The sequence below is a fragment of the Eptatretus burgeri genome, chromosome 9 (genome assembly GCF_056783735.1).
Source record: "Eptatretus burgeri isolate ZD-2024b chromosome 9, Ebu_testis_v1, whole genome shotgun sequence".
NCBI lineage: Eukaryota > Metazoa > Chordata > Myxini > Myxiniformes > Myxinidae > Eptatretus > Eptatretus burgeri.
The window spans coordinates 18,387,674-18,413,341 of record NC_140969.1 but is presented as its reverse complement, the minus strand read 5'-3'; the positions used below and the strand labels follow the sequence as shown (position 1 = coordinate 18,413,341).

The 25,668-nt window shown below is 46.2% G+C and overlaps 2 protein-coding genes across 7 annotated transcripts in view; one reads left to right on the top strand and one right to left on the bottom strand.

Moving 5' to 3' along the window:
* Nucleotides 1-1,415: 1,415 nt before the first annotated feature.
* On the bottom strand, nt 1,416-8,994 carry TMEM60 (transmembrane protein 60). The gene is made up of 2 exons (XM_085894235.1): nt 8,778-8,994; nt 1,416-2,623 (listed from the first exon to the last, which is right to left on the bottom strand). The coding sequence occupies exon 2, from the start codon at nt 2,599-2,601 to the stop codon at nt 2,209-2,211; it is 393 nt and encodes a 130-aa protein (XP_085750361.1). The 5' UTR covers nt 2,602-2,623; nt 8,778-8,994; the 3' UTR covers nt 1,416-2,208.
* A 633-nt stretch (nt 8,995-9,627) lies between these two features.
* The window catches only part of LOC147019643 (protein PHTF2-like), a 114,698-nt gene continuing 98,657 nt past the window's right edge, over nt 9,628-25,668 (top strand). For all 6 annotated transcript variants that reach the window (XM_085894234.1, XM_085894233.1, XM_085894232.1 and 3 more), the window contains exons 1-2: nt 9,628-9,771; nt 11,150-11,317. The gene's annotated coding sequence lies outside the window, so the exon portion shown is untranslated. The remainder of the gene's footprint in view (nt 9,772-11,149; nt 11,318-25,668) is intronic.

The following is a 25,668-nucleotide window of genomic DNA, read 5'->3' as shown; positions in this document are numbered from 1 at the left end:
CTCATCATACGATGGCCGAACAGAGGTCCCAAAACAACTTTGTCATAATAGGTGGGCTGACAGAATGGCTGAGAAGTACGTGCACTCGCCTCGAAGCTGTCTAACCTGGGTTTGAATCTTGACCTAGTTATAAACTGTCATCCTGGTGTTTCACAGGCAGGGTGATTCATAAATGGGTGTCATCACTCAGATCTCCGGCACCATGACCAAATTACGAATTCCTGTCCTAACCAGCAGAGGGCATTACATCAGCCACACAGCTGTGCCCTCTGCCAATGATGCTACCCCGTAGCCTTGTACGAACGAAGGATTGAACGAAGCATCAGTAGGTGTGCTTTTATAAACACGCATCTCACATCGCTGAGCTGACGTTTCACAATCAAATGTTAGTTGCATCCGTCGACCGTATCACGATTCGTAGTGCATTACTCCTGGCTTGTGCAAATCTCAGAAATGCTTGTGATATATATATATATATATATATATATATATATATATATATATATATATATATATATATATATATATATATATATGTATATATATATATATATATGTATATATATATATATATATATATATGTATATATATATATATATATATATATATATATATATATATATATATATATATATATATATATATATATATATATATATATATATATATATATATATATATATATATATATATATATATATATATATATATATATATAGGGTTACGTCAGCAATCGGTTGTGAGCATTTGCTTGGTAAAGTAGAAGAAAGCACAACTTGTACATTTTTTTTGGGGGGTTTTCTTTCAAGTGGATGTTTAGCAATGTTCCACCAATCTGAGACTTTGTGAGCTGCATCAACAAAAATATGCATTTTTCACTTATTGCTGAACACTAGCAGAGTACCCGCCCTGCGGGCGATCTTGTTCCAAGCATGCACCACGTTCTTCTGACGCATACCTTTATTTGGGTGGTGTATCGGCAACTGACAGCTCTGTATATGCAAAATAAATAAATAACCAGGGTCATGTGCATGAAGGAAAAACATTCCAACTTATTATAATTCAAAACACCTCATTGAACTGGAAAACGTGGGGACAGGAACACTGTACTGTAAATGGTGGAGACTTGTAATACCCTCCCCCACCTAGAGTTGGCGCTACTCGATAGACATTCACATCGAGAATTTGCATCCACCTTTCACCTCCCCCAACCCCCAATACCACCGGCAAGGATAAAAACACCCCTGCACATTAATTTGGGCTATGCTGATCCTGTGTAGCAAGTCTGGATGTAATTGTCCCACAACTGTAGGAGTAGCGTGACAAACAAACACCAGCCAGTGAATTATCCTTAGGATTGTTTGTCTCACATTTTCATTCAAGGGAAAAGGAATCCAAGACCAAAGGCAACATAAATATTCACAGGTTTAATATAAGTTATTACAGAGAAGCGAAAAGGTTGAAATCATTTCAAGCTCAGTTAACTTGCCTGCTGGTAATATGTTTTAAAAAAGTTTTGACTGCCATTGTGGTTGCAATGGTTTTGAATTGAATTTGCCACTTTTGTCAAGGAGTGCTACGTTAGCTCTGTGTCTCTCATTTCTTTGCATTATGACAATTGTGCAAAAGATCCCGGTCTTCATAAGGGCAGGTTCTGTGTTCTTGTATCCAGGATGCAACTTTGCATTGCTGCTTATTAGTTCATAAGAATTTTGTGACGAGTGATGATGACAACTTCAACACACGGAGTTCCTCAAATTGGTGAGCAAGTTAAAACACAGGAACAACTCACACTTTAACTAAAATTGTGGATCACAAAAAGGAATCATCTATTTAAATACATGGGTAAAATGGTAATTGATCACTTTGAAAACCTGTGGATCAATGGTAATGGATCATCCACCCCAACCTCCACACTTGGCCCTTCCTTCCCAACGTTTTTGTTTCATAGCCTTCCTATATATATATATATATATATATATATATATATATATATATATATATATATATATATATATATATATATATATATATATATATATATATATATATATATATATATATATATATATATATATATATATATATATATATAGAACGCCTATTCTTAATTCAGCCCTGCAAGGCGTGCTCAATTGTGGTGGTGCAATTCACAATTGCAAGGAATTTACCGCAGTCGTCATGGCTTTCAAGTCCCAAGGTTCCTGCTAGGACAGTACACAGAAAACATGGTGCCCGAGGTCAATCATTGCTCCGAGCAGCAACAGCCAAAGTGGAATGAAGAGCAGGTACAAGGGTGCTGTGGTAAAGCCCTCAAGGTGAAAGCAAAGCACCAGCAGGAAAGACACCTTAAGGAGCATCGCCACTAAGTACCAGACCTCCTTTCGTAAGGAAACTTCCGCCTGGTCATAGCCAGTACGGCAGTTGCTGATGAGGCGCACAATCAGGATGAGGAGCAGTATCAAATCGAACACCCACAGTGGAATGAAAACCAAGAACCAATTCCAAGGTGCACGATTGTCTAACTTCAGCACAACGAGGACCAAAAAGAACATGGTGAAAAGCCATGTCAGCAGCACTCTGTGGATGAGTGGCATCATGAAGGCAACTGAGCAAGAACCACTGGGAAGGAAAAAACATTTTTTTAAAAAAAGGATCATTTGTATTTTACACCCTTGTATGCACAATTGTTAGTTGTATTAAAAAGAAAAGTGACAAAACTCCTGAGTGGGTTGGTTCAACTAGAACTCCCATTTGTTCCTACTGTCTGATTCAGAGCTGAGGATGGTGCAAGTCAATGGTGCACAGCTGTGGGCCAGATTTGCTGGTGCAGTATAAATAAGGATGTGAAAAGAGTGAGGGGAAACAACCGCCTAGCTCATTAATTACACTCGCTCGTCAAAGCTTTGTTCCCTCCACCACTGAAGGTGGATGGAGGTTTTGTATTCACCGCTGTGTATCTGTCTGAACACGGTCTCAAAAAGTTATGTGCAGATTCGGATGAAACTTGGTGTTCAGGTTGGGTTTGTGATGAGCACAAGCCGATAAGATTTTGGTTCGGGTCCGGATCTAGATGCGGCCTATCATATCGAAGGGATACAAAATGTAAACTGTTCAGCCTGGCGGAGGTACGCGCTCTACTCACTGAGTACCGTTCTTGATCAGCTTGTGTTTGGCATAATTATGTATTATGTGCATGGTTGGGTTTGAGGGTAGAGTAGCAGCTCCCAAACCTCCTGATGAGTCCATCTTTGTCTGTTTTGGTTCCTCCTATTATTCCAGTGCTGTATTTGGTTAGTTATTTGATTGTAAGGAGGTAGTTAGAAAAAGCAATTGATTTAATCTTTTGAAGTGCATTGTAATATCGTCTGACCCACTTATTTCACTGCAATGTTCAGCACCTCTTCACTCGGTTCAACAACTATTCTTTCCGGCATGAGATCAACATGATAATTTGGCTAGACGGTACCTCCTTTGATCCTATGATCAGAAATACCAGTTGTTCCCTATTAACCTTTCACCAGGTTACAATTTTGTTTTTTTCTTGCAACGACGCAGCCCGTAATTTTTTGTGTGGCAAACACGCTCTCGCCTGGAATTTGAATTCCAGCCACGCTGCAAAGCAAATATGCCATCGTTTATTCGTGACCGTGCTCAGCTCGTTAAATTCAAATCAAACTCCCTAACTTGACAAGGCAGCAGGACACAGATCGAGTCCCTGTCACAGCACTTGCTGCACTGCACATCCACATTTAAGCCAGTCACCTTAACCATCAAGCCAGCACCAGACTCATCCTGTGTACATAATTATTTTAACCCGATTTTTACATCCACCACCAAAGGTGTATAGAGGCTGTCACCTCTGTCTTGCCTGTCTGAGCAGGATGTCTCAAAAGTTATGGACGGGTTTGGACGAAACTTGGTGGACAAGTTGGGTGTGTGACGAGGATGAATTGATTCGATTCTGGTGAAGATAGGTCGTAGAAAGAGATTTGAAGAGTGTGGGATTGAGAGAGGAATATGTGGAGAATAGAGGGGAATGGAGAAGGTGAATCCTAATGGCCGAGCCCTAACTGTTGGGAGTAAAGTAAGAAGAAGGAGAAGCAGCAGAGGAATTGGCCTTGAATTGCTGTTTGGTAAACACTGTCACTGGTGGAATATGCTTGTGGTTGCTGAAGTTTTGTATTTATCACTGAAAAGTTTCATTAATTTTTTCATTCCCCATCAATTATAGTCCTGATACGATGATGTAGTGCTTGTGCACTTGCATTTGAGTTGTCTCGATCGACGTTCGACTCTCGGCCCAGCTACAAATCGTTTGAGCTGTCGAGTCTTTTTATTTCTCGGCCCAGCCAGCTATTCTCGGCTTGGTTGTGGGATACCTGATTCACAGACAGGGTGTTGCATCATATTAAGTGTGCATACCGTCGAATGGATGTAAAGCTGGTGACCCGGCTGCTAGCATTTGTTCGCGGACGTTTAACAATCCATGGTGCCTTTCTACATAGAGTGGGCGAGCTGTTGCCGTCACGCTAACCTACAGCAGACACCGCATCAGCGGTATAGTTTATAAGTTCCCTTACAAGGAACTTCAACCATGGATCCTGTGCAATGGTTGCCTGTGCTCTGTGGCAAGCAAGGATATCGCACGTACCATTAAAAATATATATATTTGATGCGGCTCAAACAGCCGACCTCCCAGATTCAGAGCGGATGCTCTAACAGGGACAGCACCGAGTCTTGTTCAAATGATTCTTGTTGCACTCTTCAGACACGATTGATTCCTGGTCCAATGTACATACAATACCAAACTATAAGGGCTCCAGGTATGCGCATTAACCTCTGAGCTTTCTCAATGCAGTTGCAATCAGGACACAGGTATATTGCTGTTATCCTCGTGTTCTGCAGAGAGGGGCAGGTGATTTGTCACTGTGTGTGCTGTCCCTCGGATGGACATTAGCCGAGGTGGCCTGTCTGCGAGCATTCGTTGTTTCATGAGGAGTGCACCATGGTCCCTGGCACCATGGTCAAATTCCTTCTCCAACTGACAGGGGAAACTGCATCAGTGGTCCAGACACGTTCCCAGGAAACGATGCGAACCAGCAACCATGTGCTGCATACAAAATGATGACCAATGGCCATTTATGCCTGGTGTTGGCTTAATGGTTAGGGTGGTGGGCTTGGGATCCTGGGATCCTGAGTTCAGATCCCCCTCGGCTGTTGAATTAATACGAGGTAGGGTTGACTCTGCCTGTCATCCTTCCGAGGTCGGCAAAATGAGTGCCAGCTTGCTGGTATCCTATGTCGGAGTGGCGACCCGTCCAGAATTGTACCCAATAGCCAAGGAGACTGCTGAGGCAGCACCAACGCTCTGCACAGACTGTGGTCCCAATGGATGGAATGGCCATTTGATACAATTTTCCAGAAATACCAACCCACCATTTATTTTGTAGAATGAATAACTGGCTTGCTGGTGAAGGTTTGTATCTATCTGTCTGCGGTCAGGTGGAACAAGGGATGAAATCAACAGGATGTTAAGGTATGCTAACTGCCGTGGCAAGAAAGACGCTGACATTTCAAGCATTGACCCTTCGTCAGAGCAAAAGAGAGGGGGTAATGCCTGGAACTCAGCTTCTTGCTTGCCACAGTGCTTCGCATAACCTCAACATCCTGTCTGTCTCATCCGTTGTTGTTCCACACATTCTGCTTGGTTATTGGAGACGAATACAGAAATTTGTGCTTGGTATTAAATATTCTGACAGTGCAGTGAAATAAATAAACAAACAAACAAACTAACCCCTCACTGTAGTTACCAGATTTAAAACATGGTTGGAGTAACACCAAACTCGGTGAGAACATATTCAAACTTTATGCAGCTCTCCCACTTCCAGGTGTCGTCAATATCGTATATTGCTCAGAGTGCACTGAACTCTGGGCAGTTTATGATAAAATTGTACAGTGCTGCCCCTTTTCATCTGAGCAGTGAGCTCATGTGTCATTTGGGGTTGTGGGAGGCAAGGGAGGGGGGGGGCAGGAGGAAGTGGGAGCAATGAAGAGTAAGGCTAATATATACATAATAAAAGCACACCTTTTCTGGCTTATAGCAGGCTCATTACTACTCGCTCACCCTCATGGAGCAACCTGTGGCTGCAATAAATGAGAGAAAAATTGCAGTATCCGGATCTTCACCAAAATCTAAATCGATTTGTCCTCATCACACACCCAACCTGTCCACCAAATTCAATCCAAAACTCTGAGATATCCTGCTCACAGACAAACACTTGGAGGTAACTACACAAACTCAATTTTTGGTGGCCAGCTTGCCTGGGAGAGCATCAAGGGTGATTAGTCTTAACGTATTATAATAATAATAATTGGAACCATACTCTGTGCAGAGAGTGTCGGTGCTGCCGAAGCAGTTTCCTGGGCTATTGGGCACAATCCTGGACGGGTCGCCACTCCGGCGCAGGATACTCGAATGGCTCAATTATCCCAGCAAGCTGGTACTCAATTTGCCGACCTCGGAAGGATGACAGGCTGAGTCAACCCCCTGGTGTATTAATTCAGCGGCCAACGGGGCTTGAACTCAGGACCTTTTGGATCCCAAGCCGCCACCCCAACCGCTAAGCCAACACCAGGCTTCTTAATGTATTGGTAATGGAATATTGTATGATTAAAATTTTGTTAAACAATGATGGGGATGAGGTAGGACTGTGTAATTAGCCTGAACTGTCTCTCTGGACACTTCTCGGTATTCAACAGTCCTGCTTCTGACTCTCCTTGCCGAGCTCTGTCTGTGGCATACATTACTGGATTTCTGATTTCCTCCATTCACGGAGGCAACATGTTGCTATCAATGGAACCCTCTCCTCTCCTCTCCTCTCCTCTCCCAAGGAAGCTTGAGTTGCCCAAGGTAGTGTCCTGGGCCCATTCTTGTTCATTGACATAAATGAACTCTCTGATGCTCTGAAGAACCCTCTCTCGATTTTTGCAGACTCCCCCACTGTCGTACAGTAAACGTAATCGGCAAACCACAGCTGTGCAACTCTGCTTATCTGGATTGGAGTATATGCTGGTCTGATAAATGGCATTTTCCTTCAACCCGGTAAACTGTCATAGTCACACCCTCTCATTCATCACATGAACCCACCTCTCTATTTCCTTGGTGATCCACCGGAAGAGGTTGTCTCTTTCTCCTGGGCCAACCAGGAAAGCCAGCTGCCTGGGCATCCTCTGTCAATCCAAGTAATTCCTTGAAAAATCAGAACTATTGACAATCTTTTTGGCCTTTGTCATCCATAAGCCATTGTAGTAGTAGCACTTTCCCCTATGGGTTGGTGCCTCTCTTGCTCATGGCTCCTGTAGATTTGAAAGCACTCGACATTATTATATGTGGGGTGTCTGAGTCGTTGGTCGACGACGTGAAGTTAGCTGTGTTCAGCAAGCCTCGGGCCCTTGTCGTCAGGGAGTTTCTTGCCATCCTCCCTCTAGGAGTCTCAGTGATGTATGGGGCAGTCTTGTAGGAGATGACCTGCAGTCTGGAGGAGGCCACGCTTGGTCAGATGGATCAGCAAGGTCACAGGAGAACATGTGATGGAATCTGCAAACATTCTTTCAGAGCCGGTTAAAGCGACACCATTCCTTCTGAAGCAGATTACAACTAGGGGGTGTGTGGTGGAAGTTGGAAGGTGTTGTAGATGGCTGTTGGTTTGATCGGTACACCATTGCTTCATCTACTGTGTATGTTTCCTCGGGGGTTGGGGGGGGTAGATCTCTTCGCTTGTGCAGTGGGTGGTCAATGTTCTGAGATTCATTGATGGCTGCTCTGCTAATGTGATGGGGATGGATGCCCGCAAGGACTGGGAGGTGATGGGTGGGTGTAAGGCAAGGGCATCCACTGATGGTCCTCAAGGAAGAGTTGAGGTGCATATCCACCTTCGCGGTGTGGTAGTTCCTTCGCGATGCAGACACGCAGTATTCCGCAGGGGTGGTACACCAAGGCAAGTGGTGAGGTACGTAAGGTAATGAAATCAGCTCACCAGTCGTGGCCAGCTAGTCTGCGGATAAAGCAAACTCGAGCAGCTGTTTCACCTCCAGATGTTGAGACATAGGTGCCGCTGGTGGTAGTAGTGGTCCACAGCAGCAACATCTTGGCTGAGAGTGACCTCGACTAATCGACTTCCTCAAAAGGACTTTCCGTGACGCAGGATTGCCAGGTCATCGGCGTCGGCAACTTTTGTACCCGTTGTCTCGGGGAGGTCATGCGTGTACTCATTGAACAGTAGGGGCACCAAAGCAGAGCCTTGTGGAACTCCATTCTTGAGGTTGTAGGTTGTGCTGGTTTGTCCGTTCAGCAGCAGGTTGGAGATCAAGTGGATTCGGTGTTTGTCCTTTTTTTTTTACCTCATGCAGCTTCAGCAGTAGGCCCTGGTGCCAGTTTCTTGATATGATCCCTTTAGCCTATCTTGCGCAAGACCTACAACAGCGTCCTCCTGTCAGTTCAGTCATACCCTTCGTCACCTTGCACTTCCATGAGCCTCGACCTTGTGTCGAGAAAAAGGAACGTACTTTTCCATGAAAGATCCTAAGGAATGTAAATTCTTTATCAGTAAATTACCTCACGACATCATTACTATTAAATTACCTCACGACAGTTGTGCTTCCAGCATAACAAGGAAAAATAAAAATTGGGAATTAAACGGGAGGGTTAGTCGAATCGGGGGGAAATACCATCATTCTTCGTCTTTTCAGTGGGAATGGAGAATTCAGACCGTACCTCAGCAAGCGATGGACTGCTTCACTCGATGCAGGTTTCCTGTCATCAACGGTCTTCTTGTTCCCTGCGGTGACGATGGACACGGAGGTCGGAGGGTTGGAGGTCGGAGGGTTGGAGGTCGGAGGGTTGGAGGTCGGAGGGTTGGAGGTCGGAGAGATAACATGAAGATGGAAACGTAAAACAAAAAAAAAAACCGATTCACTACCCCGGAATCAATTAAAGTTCCGCACCCCTTGAAATGTTGTTAGTGGTACAGTCCAAACGAGGGGCTTCACCGTATTGCCGTTTACCGTTGGTCCGGCTCGTTATCGAACTCTTGCTTTTGCACGGCGATTGGTCGGATTGGGTGACGTCATTGCAAGCGTAATCCAATCGCAGCGAACTATTTTGGTCGTGCTCATTGCGGAGAAAAGGCGATGTGAGATACGTCGACTGAAGAAATTAAACGTGAAAAAACATTTTGATATATATTCTCGAATATTCGACGCGTAAATGTATTGAAGGTAATATGTTGAATATTTCTCGCTAAATGTGAGGTAAACAAAGGTTGACTTGTTTTTAAAATGAAGATGCTTGTTGAGGCGTCGCATTTTCCTTAAGCTCTACACCCGAGCGCCCCCTTCCTCGGACGGGCGTCGTTGTTGTGATTCGAAGCTTCTTTACTCGCCGTTTTCTCCTCAGCACCGTCGGAGGGACGACAACGTGAATAACTTACTGTTGCGCGGTGTTTCATACACGCCCTCTGGACTCTGTGTGCTCTGACTTGGAAGAACGGACGCGTTCACCATATAAAAAGGCCCTCAAGACGCTGTGGTTGACGGCCAGAAGAGCACGCTGGGTTCCATGAGCGGTGGGTCTCGGGTGGTGGTGGTGGTGGTGGTGGTGGTTGTGGTTGACGGCCAGAGGTGCACGCTGGGTTCCATGAGCGGTGGGTCTCGGGTGGTGGTGGTTGTTGTGGTTGACGGCCAGAAGAGCACGCTGGGTTCCATGAGCGGTGGGTCTCGGGTGGTGGTTGTGGTTGTGGTTGTGTGGGATAAAATACTTGACAGTTGGTTCATCCTAAGTATATAAAATAATGCACAATTGTACCTTTCGGCATAAACTATTGTTTAAAACGACAACCACGTTCTGCTGAACGAGTGTCGCGTGTTGTCACAACATCAAGGTGATGGCAACACACCTTGAAAAGAAAACACGTTTTTGTTTCAATGAAAAGGTTAAACGGTGGCAGAGTGTGTTCAAATTGATCAAGGCACAATGTGCGCGGTGGCTGGTCGGCACCTCAAGCCTGGTGTTGGCTTAGTGGTTGGGGTGGCGGCTTGGGATCTTAGGGTGGCGGCTTGGGATCTGAGGGTGGCGGCTTGGGATCTTAGGGTGGCGGCTTGGGATCCGAGGGTAGCGGCTTGGGATCTGAGGGTGGCGGCTTGGGATCTTAGGGTGGCGGCTTGGGATCCGAGGGTAGCGGCTTGGGATCTTAGGGTGGCGGCTTGGGATCTGAGGGTAGCGGCTTGGGATCCGAGGGTAGCAGCTTGGGATCCGAGGGTAGCAGCTTGGGATCCGAGGGTGGCGGCTTGGGATCCGAGGGTAGCGGCTTGGGATCTTAGGGTGGCGGCTTGGGATCCGAGGGTGGCGGCTTGGGATCCGAGGGTGGCGGCTTGGGATCCGAGGGTGGCGGCTTGGGATCCGAGGGTGGCGGCTTGGGATCCGAGGGTGGCGGCTTGGGATCCGAGGGTGGCGGCTTGGGATCCGAGGGTGGCGGCTTGGGATCCGAGGGTGGCGGCTTGGGATCCGAGGGTGGCGGCTTGGGATCCGAGGGTGGCGGCTTGGGATCCGAGGGTGGCGGCTTGGGATCCGAGGGTGGCGGCTTGGGATCCGAGGGTGGCGGCTTGGGATCCGAGGGTCCTGAGTTCAAGCCCCGTTGGGCTGCTGAATTAAAATACACCAGGAGGTTGACTCAGCATCCTTCCGAGGTCGGCAAAATGAGCACCAGTGTAACTGGTAAGAGGGGACACTGCATCAGCGGCATAGCCGCGTCCCAACCAATGATGCAACCAGCAGCCACAGGCTGCACTCGAGAGAGAGAGAGAAGAGAGAGGTCGGGAGCACGACGCAATTTTGTGGACATTGTTGTGAAGAACCAATCTCTCACTGACAGGCCATAAAGATTGGAACATGAAATACAAACATCTGACGTTTCAAAATGTCTATGTACACCCTGACTGTAGACTAGGACTGTAGTGTGGTGTTGCATTTTGAAAACTCTACTCCTTTCTAAAAAGCAGATGATCATAGTTGTTGGTCTACGTCTCGAAGACGTGAAGCTTCATGTATCTTTGACGAATGTTTGTTGATGCTCGAGCTCTCTTTCTCAGATATCGGATGCCTTGACGTGTGTGCGTCGAGCCCTTCAGAAGACCTAAGAAGTCATGCTCGGGGAAGTTGTCCGATTTAGTAACCGGAGGAGGGCTCGTAGAATGACCTCGTTCTTTCCGATTCGTCATTGTTAAAACAGAAAGCATCACCATCTGGCAGTTTCTCTGGTAAGACCGCTTGAAAAATATTTCTTCCCACAATTCTATTGATTACTTACAAAATCGAAAAAAATTTTTCAAGTTATATAGGTCAGTCGATTTTGTTATTGTCTGTTTGTTTGTCAATCGCCTACGGGTCACAATTTTAAACCGATCATCATGAAACTTCACCAAGTTGTCGAGGTAGTCACAATTGAGAAGACTGTTGCTCTTGAGGTCAAACTTCGAAAATCAATTTTCATCCGATTGACCTGAGCCTTGATTAAGATTGTCAATTTTAATCTTAACTAGCATAACCTGCGCTCTGCGCGACATGTTGGGGTGGGTGTGTTTGAGAAAGGAACTGATGCAGAGTATCAGTAGTAATTTTACTTTAATGCAGTAAGTGGAATATGATTTCACTGTTTCAGAACCATTTTATTTCCTTTTTTTTTTGTACCATGCACCTCATATGGTCTTTGAGATAATGTAAGCCGAATATCACGTTACTCGAGCGCAGAACAAAGTCGAAGATAGCGCGACACGAAACCACAAACTCGGAAATAATATATAAAATGAAATGGACAATTTGATGTACCCATGGCAACCTTTGGAGAGGGGGTGGATGTTGCAAGTATCGTGCTCTGCACGGCATCTTTTTTTTTTCATGCTTTTATTTATTTATTTATTTATTTATTCTCAGCCACACCTGAGCAACTTTCTATTTATAGGATGCCTTTCAACAATCTGTTTTGGCACCCATTCTTTTTGAGATGCCATTTGTGTGTTTTTTTTTACAGAATAGTCTGGAGGTATTTATGCACACTCGCCTCTAAGCTGTCTAGCCAGGGTTTGATTCCCGACCCAGCTATAAACTGTCAGTCCAGTGTTTCACAGGCAGGTTGATTCATCAATGTGTATGCCGTCCCTCAGATTGACGTTAAACCGGTGTCCCTTCTGCCAGCATTCATTGGTGGAAGTTAAAGATCCCACGGTGTCCTTCGCAAAGAGTAGGTGAGCTGTCGCTGGCACCATTAACAAATTCCAAATATTCCTCCCCTAACTAGTTGAACATCAGGCCTGACCAGCCGGTTTGTGAAGACTCGTGCCAAGCTTCCACCGGCCGACCCCACAAGAAAGGTGGGATAATGGTGGCTGTTAAAGAATAAAAATATTGGTGTGTTTATGTTTTGTGATGAGGTTTTGGTGAGGTTAAAATTGTTTTGAAATTTGAGCATCTGTTTCGTTAACCCGCTCCTCTGAGGACGTGCATACAGACAACAAACGAGGCTCGGTGAGATGCATGGCAGCAGCTTGTAACCCGGGAATGACCATTTTTTCCTGGTGCTTCTTGCATGAGCAAGCTGCGAGATACAGGTAATATTCCTAACCCAAATAATTAATACTGCTGCTGTGGTAGCTTCATACAGTGAGGAGAACAAGTATTTGATACACTGCCGATTTTGCAGGTTTTCCCACTTACAAAGCACGTAAAGGTCTGTAATTTTTATCATAGGTACACTTCAACTGTGAAAGATGGAATCTAAAACAAAAATCCTGAAAATCACATTGTATGATTTTTAAATAATTAATTTGCATTTTATTGCATGAAATAAGTATTTGATGCATCAGAAAAACAGAACTTAATATTTGGTACAGAAACCTTTGTTTGCAATTACAGAGATCAGACGTTTCCTGAAGTTCTTAACCAGGATTGCACAGACTGCAGCAGGGATTTTGGCCCACTCCTCCATACAGATCTTCTCCAGATCCTTCAGGTTTCGGGGCTGTCGCTGGGCAACACAGACTTTCAGCTCCCTCCAAAGATTTTCTATGGGGTTCAGGTCTGGAGACTGGCTAGGCCACTCCAGGACCTTGAGATGCTTCTTACGGAGCCACTCGTTAGTTGCCCTGGCTGTGTGTTTCGGGTCGTTGTCATGCTGGAAGACCCAGCCACGCCCCATCTTCAATGCTCTTGTTGAGGGAAGGAGGTTGTTGGCCAAGATCTCGTGATACATGGCTCCATCCATCCTCCCCTCAATACAGTGCAGTCGTCCTGTCCCCTTTGCAGAAAAGCATCCCCAAAGAATGTTGTTTCCACCTCCATGCTTCACGGTTGGGATGGTGTTCTTGGGGTTGTAGTCATCCTTCTTCCTCCAAACACGGCGAGTGGAGTTTAAACCAAGAAGCTCTAATTTGGTCTCGTCAGACCACATGACCTTCTCCCATTCCTCCTCTGGATCATCCAGATGGTCATTGGCAAACTTCAGACGGGCCAGGACATGCGCTGGCTTGAGCAGAGGGACCTTGCGTGCGCTGCAGGATTTTAATCCATGACGGCGTAGTGTGTTACTTATGGTTTTCTTTGGTACTGTGGTCCCAGCTCTCTTCAGGTCATTGACCAGGTCCTGCCATGTAGTTCTGGGCTGATCCCTCACCTTTCTCATGATCATTGAGGCTCCACGAGGTGAGAGCTTACATGGAGCCCCAGACCGAGGGAGATTGACTATTATCTTGCACTTCTTTCATTTTCTAATAATTGCGCCAACATTGTTGCCTTCTCACCAAGCTGCTTGCCTATTGTCCTGTAGCCCATCTCAGCCTTGTGCAAGTCTACAATTTTGTCCCTGATGTCCTTAGACAGCTCTCTGGTGTTGCCCATTGTGGAGAGGTTGGAGTCTGATTGATTGAGTGTGGACAGCTGTCTTTTATGCAGATAACGAGTTCAAACAGGTGCAGTTAATACAGGTAATGATTGGAGAATGGGAGGGCTTCTTAAAGACAAAACTAACAGGTCTGTGAGAGCCAGAATTCTTCCTGGTTGGTAGGTGATCAAATACTTATTTCATGCAATAAAATGCAAATTATTTATTTTAAAATCATACAATGTGATTTTCAGGATTTTTGTTTTACATTCCGTCTTTCACAGTTGAAGTGTACCTATGATAAAAAATTACAGACCTCTATTAAAAATTACAGAACGTGCTTTGTAAGTGGGAAAACCTGCAAAATCGGCAGTGTATCAAATACTTGTTCACCCCACTGTACAAATCTCAATGGCATCTTCACCACGCAAGCCCTCTGTGTGCATTGATATAATACGATCCAAATTTGGACACTGCCTTTTGCATATAGCATTACAAGTTGGGTCACCGATCAAGATCGGGTTATTTACGCTTGAGTAAACCGTCAAGAAGATTGATGTTTAGCGCTGTCGCAAAAATTAACCCGGGAGTACACCATGGCGATGATGGACCAAATTGCCCCTTTTCCTTGTTTGAGATCGTTTTAGGATCGTGCAGCGACGACTTTTTTCGGTGCAGTCCCGTGGAGGCTGTCGACCCTTTGTATATTAATTTCCAATCTGCATACGGAATGTAAATCATTAAAAGCAATATTGGTTCGATTCCTGATAAATAATTACCCTTCGAACGTGACACGGAAGTGTTCATGCTTTATCCAAGCTCTGCCCCCAAAGCGGTGTTATTTTTGGTTTTGACAAATTTGATAAATAATTATTTGCTATTTTAATATCGATGAAGAATTAAATCCTTCTGAAAATAATTGTAAGAAAGTTTTATTGATTCCATTGCATGAGATAAGACCGAAGAAAAAAGAAAAACAGTTTGTCAAGCGTCTTGTCATTCAAAGATGTGCACAGTTTTGTAACAGAGGGCAACTGCACTGAAACTTCTCTCTGCCTCCACAGAGGTTGGAGGTACAGTCTTCCAGCAATGAATACCACCTCTCCCTGAATTTAGATGTTCCTTGGTGCTTTTCAATATGGCCATTTTTGTCTCTAAACATTTCAACAGTTCTTGTGATGAAGTTCCCTGACCCAGTGCTTTTTCTTTTCCTCCTTCCTTCCTTTTCTGATATCAAAGCACCCACTTCCTCTGCCTTGTTTAATTTCTTTGGCAGTTCTGTTTTATCAACTGTTTGATCCTCATTGTCTTCCTTGACCTTATTCTCATTACCACGGTTTTCGAAGAGGAGAACGTAAATGTCTTTGGCTGTCTTGACGATTTAATTCATACATGGACGTGGGAGCAGCGAATCACCTTCCCAGAGTGAGATGTGCATACGACTACTTGTGCTCGCTCGATAGTACAACAATCCAGCAAGATTTGCATTTCTTCTTTCTCTAATCTTACCTGTTCATTTAACTTCCTCAGCAAAAACTCAAAAATATTTTCTTTTCAGCCTTGATCAAGTCAGCATGTCTTGCCCAATGCCAAGGCACTCACTTCTCCAATTCGAAGAATCTAAGGCCTCGACAATTTCTGAAATGAGCTTTATCTCCTCTTTAGAGGGGAGAAAGGTCAATGGCAAATAGATCAATTGGAGCATTCACAACAATGCCTTTTTTTTGCATCATGAGCAGTGAGTTCCATCTGGGACAAGTGTCCATGTGCAAAGACAATTATTTTTCCCCTTTTGTGGTTTGCATAGTTTCTGGAGGAGATCATTTTTGATTGGGGATTTGCGAAAAATGCGAACAAATCTTTCCAATCACAACTGGAATGGTCTGCAAGCTCCATGTTCTCATCGAGAACTTCCTCATGCCTACCTTCATTCTCTGTCGCCTCCTCTTAAACATCTTCTGATCGTTTCATCAGTGGCTTCCTCAGTTTATTTTTCTTCCTCATCAACTTTACCAAACATTTTACAGATGACATCAACAACAGCCAGATGAATTCCATCACTGTAGCAAAGTCAGTGGCTCACACCCATCATCTTTTTTTCCTTTTTAGCTCACCTGTTTGAAGAACAGAGAGCTATAGCGATACCTCCGGCGTAAGCGTGAAAATGTTAAAGTTTTTGGTGCAAGTTATTTTTTTCCTTTCTAATGTTTTTATCAACCACACTATTTTTTATATGCCCGATATATGTATATATCGGGGCGTATTATGTGATACCGGTCCTCCGTCCGTTCCTGTCCGCACTCTAACTCCCAAAGTTTTCAACTTTCACGTTTCATATTTGGTACATAGGTACAGACTGTGGAGTCGGTGTGTCATGACATACGTTCATCATCTAAAGTGGTTGCCATGGCAACCAGGATGCTGTTTTCCATCCGTTCCTGTCCATACTCTAACTCCCAACATACATATTACTTTTTCTTTTAGATGCATTTCTCATGGCAAGGCAAGTACCATAAAATTCGGACCATTGAGCGCATCGTTATATAAGCCGCATCCACTAAATTTTTTAAAAATCTGGAATTTAAACACACACAAGCCGCACTGGTTTATAAGCCGCAAATGTTGCACAAAAAAACCAAGCGCAAAAACGTCTGAAAATCAGCCACAAAAAGCGATCGATCTTGCTTTGAGTCTAATCTGAACAGTGGAAACACCCCAACCCCCACTGTCTGTGTGTTAACCCAGTCTTCAAGTTCGTCTTCCAGTTCGGGCCATCGGCATTACCTACCTCAGAAAGCCTTAATTGACTTTTTGCAGCGAGAAAGTTCGCAATCAGACTTCACTGCAATGCTTTATAAAAAATATTATTAGACTAGTCTTTTAAAAACGAAAAACGATAAATGTATAAACAGGCGAGCATTGGGTGGCTTTGACACCACTCTGGTTTATTGAGCAGGATTGCTTGGAGGTATGTGCACTCGCTTTAGAGCTATTTATCTTGGGTTTGAATTTTGGCCCAGCTTTAAACTATCATCTTGGTGTTTTGTGTTCATTGTAATTCATCGATGTGTGTGCCATTCATTGGAAGGATGTTAAGCCAGAAGACACGCTTGCGAGCATTAGCTGTTTGTGGACATTCAAGATCCTTTGGGTCTTTCATGAAGAGCAGGCAAATTAGCACCAGCATCATGGCTAAATTTTATATTCCTGCCCCGACTGATGGGAAGGCAATGAGAGAGGAGGAAGAAGCTCCAGTCCCTCCTGGCATTCATTGAGAGGTAGACCCTTCACAGCACAGCCCCCTTTGATTGGAGGAACCGAGTTGATATACTGTTTGTCGGCCACAGCACCCATATGCATTTGAGTGGTGCTGTGCATTGGCCAAGGCTGTCACTGTGTTGGCACTGGATATCATTGGCTGGTGCCCTGTGTGCCCTGATGTTGGTCTTGGGGGTGAGGAAGTGGGAGGCAAGGGGTTCAGTGAGGGGGTGGGGTGGAGTTGATAAAGCCATGGGTTTGGCGTTCTTGCTTCTCTTCTGCTCTGGAGCTCTTGGACACTGGCAGCGCTCTGATCTTGATCCCGTCGTGACGTTTTTACCGAAGCCTGCATCATAATGTTCAAGTTCAACCTTGTGCTTTTGCACTCTGCCTCATCTCTGTCTCTCTGTCTCTGTCTCTCTCTGTCTCTTCATGGACATGGGTTTTGGACCGTATTTGTTCTGTTGTGTACCCATTGAATTATCAATATTTTCCAAAGCCTGCGTGTGTGCTAAGTGTTCCTGCCATTTTTTTCCACGCCGACGATTCAGTTAATTGAAATATATTAGGGTAATCTCTTTGCCCAATCACACTTATCTAACCTGCGTAAGACTAGAGGATTGTCACACAAACGCTTGGTGACGTACTGACCAAATATTGCCTCAAACCAGCTAAATCATTTGTTTGTCTGGTCAAATCACGTGTTGCCTTGTGTGTGTCTGCATGTATGTGCGTGAATTGTGTGACAGCTCTTCCATGAGTCTAAGACCCTCAAACAAAAACACTAAACAAACAGACAGGTATGTTGGTGCACCAAACTACTGTTGCATCGTGGATGAAATCAACAGGACGTTGATTGAGGTATGTTAACCACCATGGGAAGCAAGGAGAAGTTGATGATTCAGGCATTAACTTTATCGAAGCAGAAGAACTGCACAGAGGCTGTCTGTAACTCTTTTGCTCCGACCAAGGGTTAATGTCAAACGTGGGCTCTCCTTTCTTCCGATGGCCATCAGCATACCTCAATCAACATCCTGTTTATTTCATTCTTGTTGTACCAATCTGATGCAGATCAAGACGAGTTCGTTGCTCTCCTGTTGCATTGTCATAAGGTTTGATGATAGCTGGTTTGTGCAGATATCTATCATTGTGCTTGTACTCGTGTTAAAGCTGCAGCAATCTTCCACCACAGATTAAATTTGAGGACATTAATTACCTCCACTACCGAAGGTGAAGGAGGTTGTGTTTGTCTGTATTATCATTTTGTTAGTTTTCCTGTTGTAAGTGCCAAGCTGGATTGGTCTTTCCAAGTACCTTTCGGAACCCCTGGTTCACGATCAGGTTAACCCAGGTTAAAATCCCATGTTCCAGATCTGTTGTCCGTTGTTTACTGTCTTTGTAAATCCCACTAAAGTACGTTGATTTCAGCTCTCTTTGTCCAACAGGTGATTATATGTACCCTCTAAGCATTTTTAAAGTGTTACCTGTGGTTTACAATCAAAGTTTTTGTTGTCGTGGTGGGAGGCCTGCATTTGCTTAGCTTCTAACACACGTATGTATGTATGCATGTGTATATATATATATATATATATATATATATATATATATATATATATATATATATATATATTTATATATATATATATATATATATCTTGTTGTGGATTCTCACCACTCCGGCGTGCGGACGGCCGCCTTTATCCCGATTGCGGCCGCGCGTGCCCACCGAACGTGGCAATCCAGTCGCAGCTTTTCGGATCAACGCCGAAACCCAGCTACGGGTGTTGTTAACCACACCATAGATCAGCCAACTCTTCTGTCCACGCGCTACAGGGTTGATCGCCGAATTGTCGATGTACCTAATTATTCGCACAGACAGAAATGCCAGGGATTTACACCTCAACGGAGCCTGCACGAAAACGAGCTGCTTTTAAGCAGCTCGTTCCGTTTGCGATTGCCGAGCGATTTTATCACCAAGCCCCGTCGGACCAGATGTACGTTTTATTGGCTCTTAATCGGCCAGCTATTTATTCCGAACGCAATTATGGCAGTTCAATGGAGGAAGGGATGCAACGAGCAGGTGAATATTCAAACAATAGGGAACATTTATTCCAATTGCACATATGCAAGCAAGGCAATGAATGGGGGTAGGGGACAAGACACGAGTAAGAAAACCTGCAGCCGATATCTATTTTACCATGCACATGCACTTAGTCAGTTCACTACTTAAAGGACAAGGCACCACAGACTTCCATGCAAAAACCCCCGAAAAGAAAGAAGAAAAGCACCGGGCTCGTAAATCTTTATGATTGCTTGGAGCCGGGAGGACCGCAGGGGCTCCGAGAGACCGAGCAGGCTACCTGCCACCCTCTTGGTGACTTGCTGGGCGACCCTTGATGTCTCTGCCTGCACTCGACTGGACTCCACCAGCTCCCAACTCAACTCTCGACTCCAACTGCGCTTCCAACGACCAACTCCAACAACGCCTCCAACTCGGCAAGGAGACCAAGGAGAGGGACTCTCTCATCAACTCGCCAACCGCCAACTGCCTTCTCGACATTCCAACGCGGCCCTTTATCACCCCGGGGCGTTCGCCCCTCCCTTCTCGGCGCGCGGGGGAAAATTCCAGGAGAGTTCGGCTTGGCTCTTTTGGTGTGATAACCGACATTCTATTTCTTACGCCGTTCTGAGGGATCCGCCCCAACCGTCACTTCTGTTTACCCATTCCAGAATATCGGGGCGGGAGTTGTCGAGTTGTTCTCTTTGTTTGTAGAGGAGGGTCGTCCTTCTGGCGAATGTGGCTCCTATGGCGGTGTTTGTGGAGATGGTGTGGTGGTTGAGATGTCGGGGTTGGCGCTGTGGTGGGGATGGCGTAGTTGCTGAGATGCTGTTGTAGTGGTGGAGGTGGCATGGTTGCAGTGGTGTCGTTGAAGAAATGCTGTTTGTTTGAAATAAAAGATAGAACACAATAACAGCTCACTCAAAGATGCACAGCCCGGCACATGAATAGTGCCCTTTAGACATTGGTGGGGAAATCTAACCTGGAACACACACTTATCGACATAACTGATCTCTGGGGAACCTGATTGGTGTTCTGTGAATTTTCACAACCATAATAAATTTTCACAACCATAATAACCATAATAACCATATTTTCACAACCATAATAACCCCCTCCCCTTTTTACAGACTCGTCAAATTTTCGTGTGCCTTCATATGTAAGTTTCCCCTAGTACGATTTACCTTTGGATCCCTGAGTGTGACATTTGGTGAATCCGTGTCCCAAAAGTAAATAACCTACAGGCTGGGTAACTAACTAAACAAACTCACTCATACAGACGACTTAACTAAAATTTCCGGCGCTACGACAAACATGCAGGGGGGCAAAACTCATTTACATTTTTAACCTTAACTTAACCTTATACATTTTACACTAAACCATGGCCCAGGACTGATGGACTCTGTGGGGAAAAAGGGCATGGCAAAGTTATTCAGTATTTTAGGGTGAGCGCTCCGCAGCTGAAAGTCGGATGTCTTCGGGGCCTGTTCAAAAGGCCCCGTTGTCTGTCACAGAACCTTTTCATGTCTTCAGCTGCTGGAGGCAACTCACCCCAACCCGGCATGCCATATGCCATCCTACAGGCCATTCTTGAAGCAGGGAGCCAGGCTGCCCAAATGCAGTCTCTGGCTCATGAAAAAATGCAGGTATGATCACAGAAGGTGGCCGGCTGCCCAATGCAGTCCCAGGCCTCCCCCTTGAAATGAGCGCAGTTGAGCAGTGAACACAAGTGGTGCACGGGCTGCACCAATGCAGTCCCCGTGTGCGGCTGCCTGCAGGGCAGTCCCTGCAGAACACTGGATGGGCACTGACGCAAGCAAACACAAAACTGAGCGGATGGATGGATGGATGGATGGATGGAAAACACGGTGCACAGGCTGCTCAATGCAGTTCCGTGGTGAAGCTGCCTGCAGGGCAGTCCCTGCAGAATACTGGATGGACACTGACGCAAGCAAACACAATGGTCGGCGGGGCTGCCTGCAGGGCCGTCCCCGCAACTTGCACGATGATCCTGGTGCACTTGGTAATTGATGGAGATGGGCAAATGCAAACACAAGAGCTAGCAGGCATGGGGTCAAGGCATGGCAAGGCTGGAACAGGCCGCTGTAGCACAAGCAGGCCGGCATAAGAAGCTGGCCGGCCTCTTGTCTCGTTGTGGAGGGAGTGCGGTGGTGCCGGCGGGTCTGAAGGCGGGCTCGGACCTACCCTCCTGTCTCGCTCCCAACCTATCGCCTTTGCCTGTCTCTGTCCATACCCACTCCCTTAATTTGTGAAAATCAAATTTAGCCTATCTTATTTTTATTTTATTTTATTTTATTTTATTTCCTTTTATAATTTCTCTCCCTAACCCCCTTTATCGTCTCTGTCCGGCTAACCTATCGTGTCACCTAGCCTACTCCCAACTCCTATGTTCCCTTCCTGGATGGGAATAAGGGAGAGCTAGCGTCCTGTCTCGAGGCCCAATCAAGCCTCAGAATGGCCTCCTCAGATCTCAGCGATCTAACCCAAAGTGTGTCCAGCGGCCTACCGAGAGTGAAGGGATGGATGGTGCGGAGGGGTACACTTCCCTATCTACCCTAGCATTTATTAACTTTTAACTACCCCGGGGCTTTCCAAAAGCGCCTGTCGCTTAAACTATTGGTTCTACCAACCAAAATTCCTGTCGCCTGTGTTGGTGTCCTCACAAATTTGGACCTTGCCCTCCAATTTTCATTTGTGCCCTTGCACGGTCTCATGGCTGGGCCGCGTGGCTCACTTGGCAGGAACTACCCTCTGCCGATTCTCCAACTATGGCACCCCCGGGCCCTGCGACTGTCTCCGAGCCTACCAGCTCCCTAAAACCTGGGGAATTCCCCCTATGGCTACTCTCCCTCGATGCTCACGTGGCAGGCTGGCGCCACGTGCCCCTTTCCCTGGGTGCCCGTGCCCACGACACTGCCCACGTAGCTAGTGGCGCTACAGGCCCCGCGTCATGCGGGCCCACCCGTGCCCACTATGCTATCCCGGCCCCTCTTGGACACTTGACCTACCGCGGCTGACTAGCCCGGTGCCCGGGGTGCCCACTAAGCGATACTCACCGTTCGCAGCCACGCTCCCAGCCTGTCAACAGGACTCCTGCACCCCTCCAAACGGGTTTCGAGCCTACATTCTCACCAACAGCAAAACGACCTCCATTTTTGTCAATTTTATTAACCCACTAACTCACTTTACATTGACCCCTGGGTCCCTTGGGTGGGAATCACTCCTCCCCCCAATCACTCCTCCCCCCAATCACTCATTGCACCATGCATACCACATTCGCTCCATACACTCAGGCCCGCTGGCCCTCACTCACTCAACCTGTTTCCTTTCTCAACTCTCATCACATCACTGAACACGGCCATTCTTCTTTACTAAATCCCTCAACTAACTCGTGCTCCCTCGTCTTCCCTTAAAATACAGCACATCCTTTTACTCTACGTAGCTAAGCTAGGTCCCCTCTTCACATTCAAGATCTGTCGGTGTCCTCAAAATCCCTTTTCCATTCTAAATCTAAACTAAAATCCCTCTAACTAATCCATTCCACAGGCTCCATGATGAATCACTCACGTCCCCATGAAGCCGGTCTAACTATGACTAACCCATCCCCCTAACTAGTACCGTAACTGTGCCCAAAGCAAGGGGGTCTCCTACCCCTGCCAAGGAATCCTGTTTGCCCAAAGTGGTGAGGCTTGCTTATTTTTTTTTCTTTTTTTTATGTGCACCAACGCGGCAATTCACAAACCGCGCTTTTTCCGTGACGTCACGGCAATCGCTCGCGTTTCTCGTCCCTCGTCTCTTGGATGGTAACATCCGGCACGGATTCCCCTCCTGCCGGATTACAACCATGCGTGCCGCCACGACGTCACTCTGCGCATCCCAAGCAAGCCTCGCATTTCGAGGGGTTCCCCACGTGAGCACATGTGCTCTGCTCATCCGTAACCCGCGCCGCGGAATCCCCGATGACGTCACTCGCACCCCATGAAGCCGCGCGATTTCTCGCGCAAGCCGGGGTATGTGTAACGTATCGGGGAAACCGCTTTGCGCGCTCTGCGAACAGAACGCGCGGCGCAGGCCACATGGAGCTTTACCCACACGCTCGCCTGGAGAACCCGTTATTATTTCCACAGTCTCCATTTTTATTTGTCTCCTTTATCAGGGTTTGCCCTAATTGTTTCATCCGACGAGCGATGTCAATCAAGTCCCGCACCACTCACGTTCCTCCCTGTGCTGATGTCACACATCCCCTATTATTGTGCTGTTCTACTTCCTGGCTCCATTTGAGTCGTTCTACCTCTCCGAGCTTTTTGAGTTGTTTGTTATCTTTCCGGAGTTTTTTCATCTCCGTGGACTCCAACTTTGCTCTCTCCTCTAGTTGGTTCATTTCAAATTCATATTGTTTTTGTTTTCTACCCCACCATCTCTCATGTTCTTCCTTCTCCAATCTCATCGTTTCCTTCATTTTGTTGATTTCCTTTTCCTGTTTCATTTGTTGTTCTTTCACTTTCTCCTTGCACTCTAACCTTGCTTTTTCCTTTTGTTGTTCAGTTTCAAATTCATACTCTTTTTGTTTTCTATCCCACTGTCTCTCATGTTCCTCATTCTCCAATCTCGTTTCCTTCAATTTATTGATCTCCCTTCCAATGTATGTCTCCGTCACCCGGGCTCCCGTTATTTCTCTCCTCTTTTTATCACCTGTTCCAGGCTTTCTCTTATCTGATTGCCTGATCTTACCTCTTTCTTCAGATGTTTCATTCTTTAGTCTTGCTTTGGCTTCTAATTGTTCGATCTACACAGTGTGGTTCCTTAACGTTTCATTCTCTGTTCTCTTTCTTTCCTCTCTCAACATCCTCAGCTCGTTTTGTAATCCCGTCTCTTTGTTTTGGTGTTTCCGTAACTCAGAAGCTTTTTTTTCCTAATTCCTTTCTCATCTCCGCACACTCCATGTGTGTGTGTTCGTCTTTAGTTTCATTTAATTCACCCTCTCTCTCCCGTGTCTCTGTTATTTCATTTAATTCCTGCGTAGTCCCTCAACTGTGTTGGCTAAGTCCTCTTCCAGCTCCCGAATTCGTTCCTGTGCATCGGCCAATTGTTGTGACTCCCCATGCTCCGCGTGCACCCGTTCACAGCACTCGCCCGCTCTAACTCGCACGGAGCGACCGGACCCACCTGGTCGCGATCCGCTTCAAGGGGGCATATTCCCTCCCCTCGTTCCTGAAGAAGGCTATCCCGCTGCTTGCACCGGGCCACAAAACATTCCGCGAGCTCCCCCTCATTGTGCCTCGCTAACTCCATGTCTCTGCCCACACACGACTGGACTCCAGCTCCCAACTCAACTCTCGCCTCCAACGGCGCTTCCAACGACCAACTCCAACGACGCCTCCAACTCGCCAAGGAGACCAAGGAGACCAAGGAGAGGGACTCTCGCCAACTGCCTTCTCGGCGTTCCAACGCGGCCCTTTATCGCCCCGGGGCGTTCGCCCTCCCTTCTCGGCGCGCGGGGGGAAATTCCAGGAGAGTTCGGCTTGGCTCTTTTGGTGTGATAACCGACATTCTATTTCTTACGCCGTTCTGAGGGACCCGCCCCAACCGTCACTTCTGTTTACCCGTTCCAGAATATCTGGGTGGGAGTTGTCGAGTTGTTCTCTTTGTTTCTAGAGGAGGGTCGCCCTTCTGGCGAATGTGGCTCCTATGGCGGTGTTTGTGGAGATGGCGTGGTGGTTGAGATGTCGTGGTTGGCGCTGTGGTGGGGATGACGTGGTTCCTGAGATGCTGTTGTGGTGGTGGAGGTGGCATGGTTGTAGTGGTGTCGTTGAAGAGATGCTGTTTGTTTGAAATAAAAGATAGAACAGAATAACTGCTAACTCAAAGATGCACAGCCCGGCACACGAATAGTGCCCTGTAGACATTGGTGGGGAAATATAACCTGGAACACACACTTGTCGACATAACTGATCTCTGAGGAACCTGAATGGTGTTCTGTGAATTTCCACAACCGTTACAATATATACATACATCTATATATATTGTTGTGGGGCCGGGTGTCAGTGGCGAGCACGACCGCTCGATGAAGCAGTAGTCGGCTCCACCGAACATCCGGAATTTATAGGTTGTCACCCCGGATAACTCTGGAGCCGACGGGTCCCTTATCGTACCGATGATCGCCAATAGGTCGACCACGTGGGATAGGGTCGATTGCCAATTTCAATTTACCAAAATACCCACGTCGTCTAAACTACCGGGGAAATTCACCCTCTGCAGGATCTGCGCGATCCGGGCCGTTACCGAGCCGGATCCGAGTCGTACCCCGAGCGGAGAGTACCAGATTCCTGCTGGGCCGATTGCACGATTACTGCAGCAATGAGGCCTCCTAGTTCCTGTTCACAGCGCGGCAAACCAAT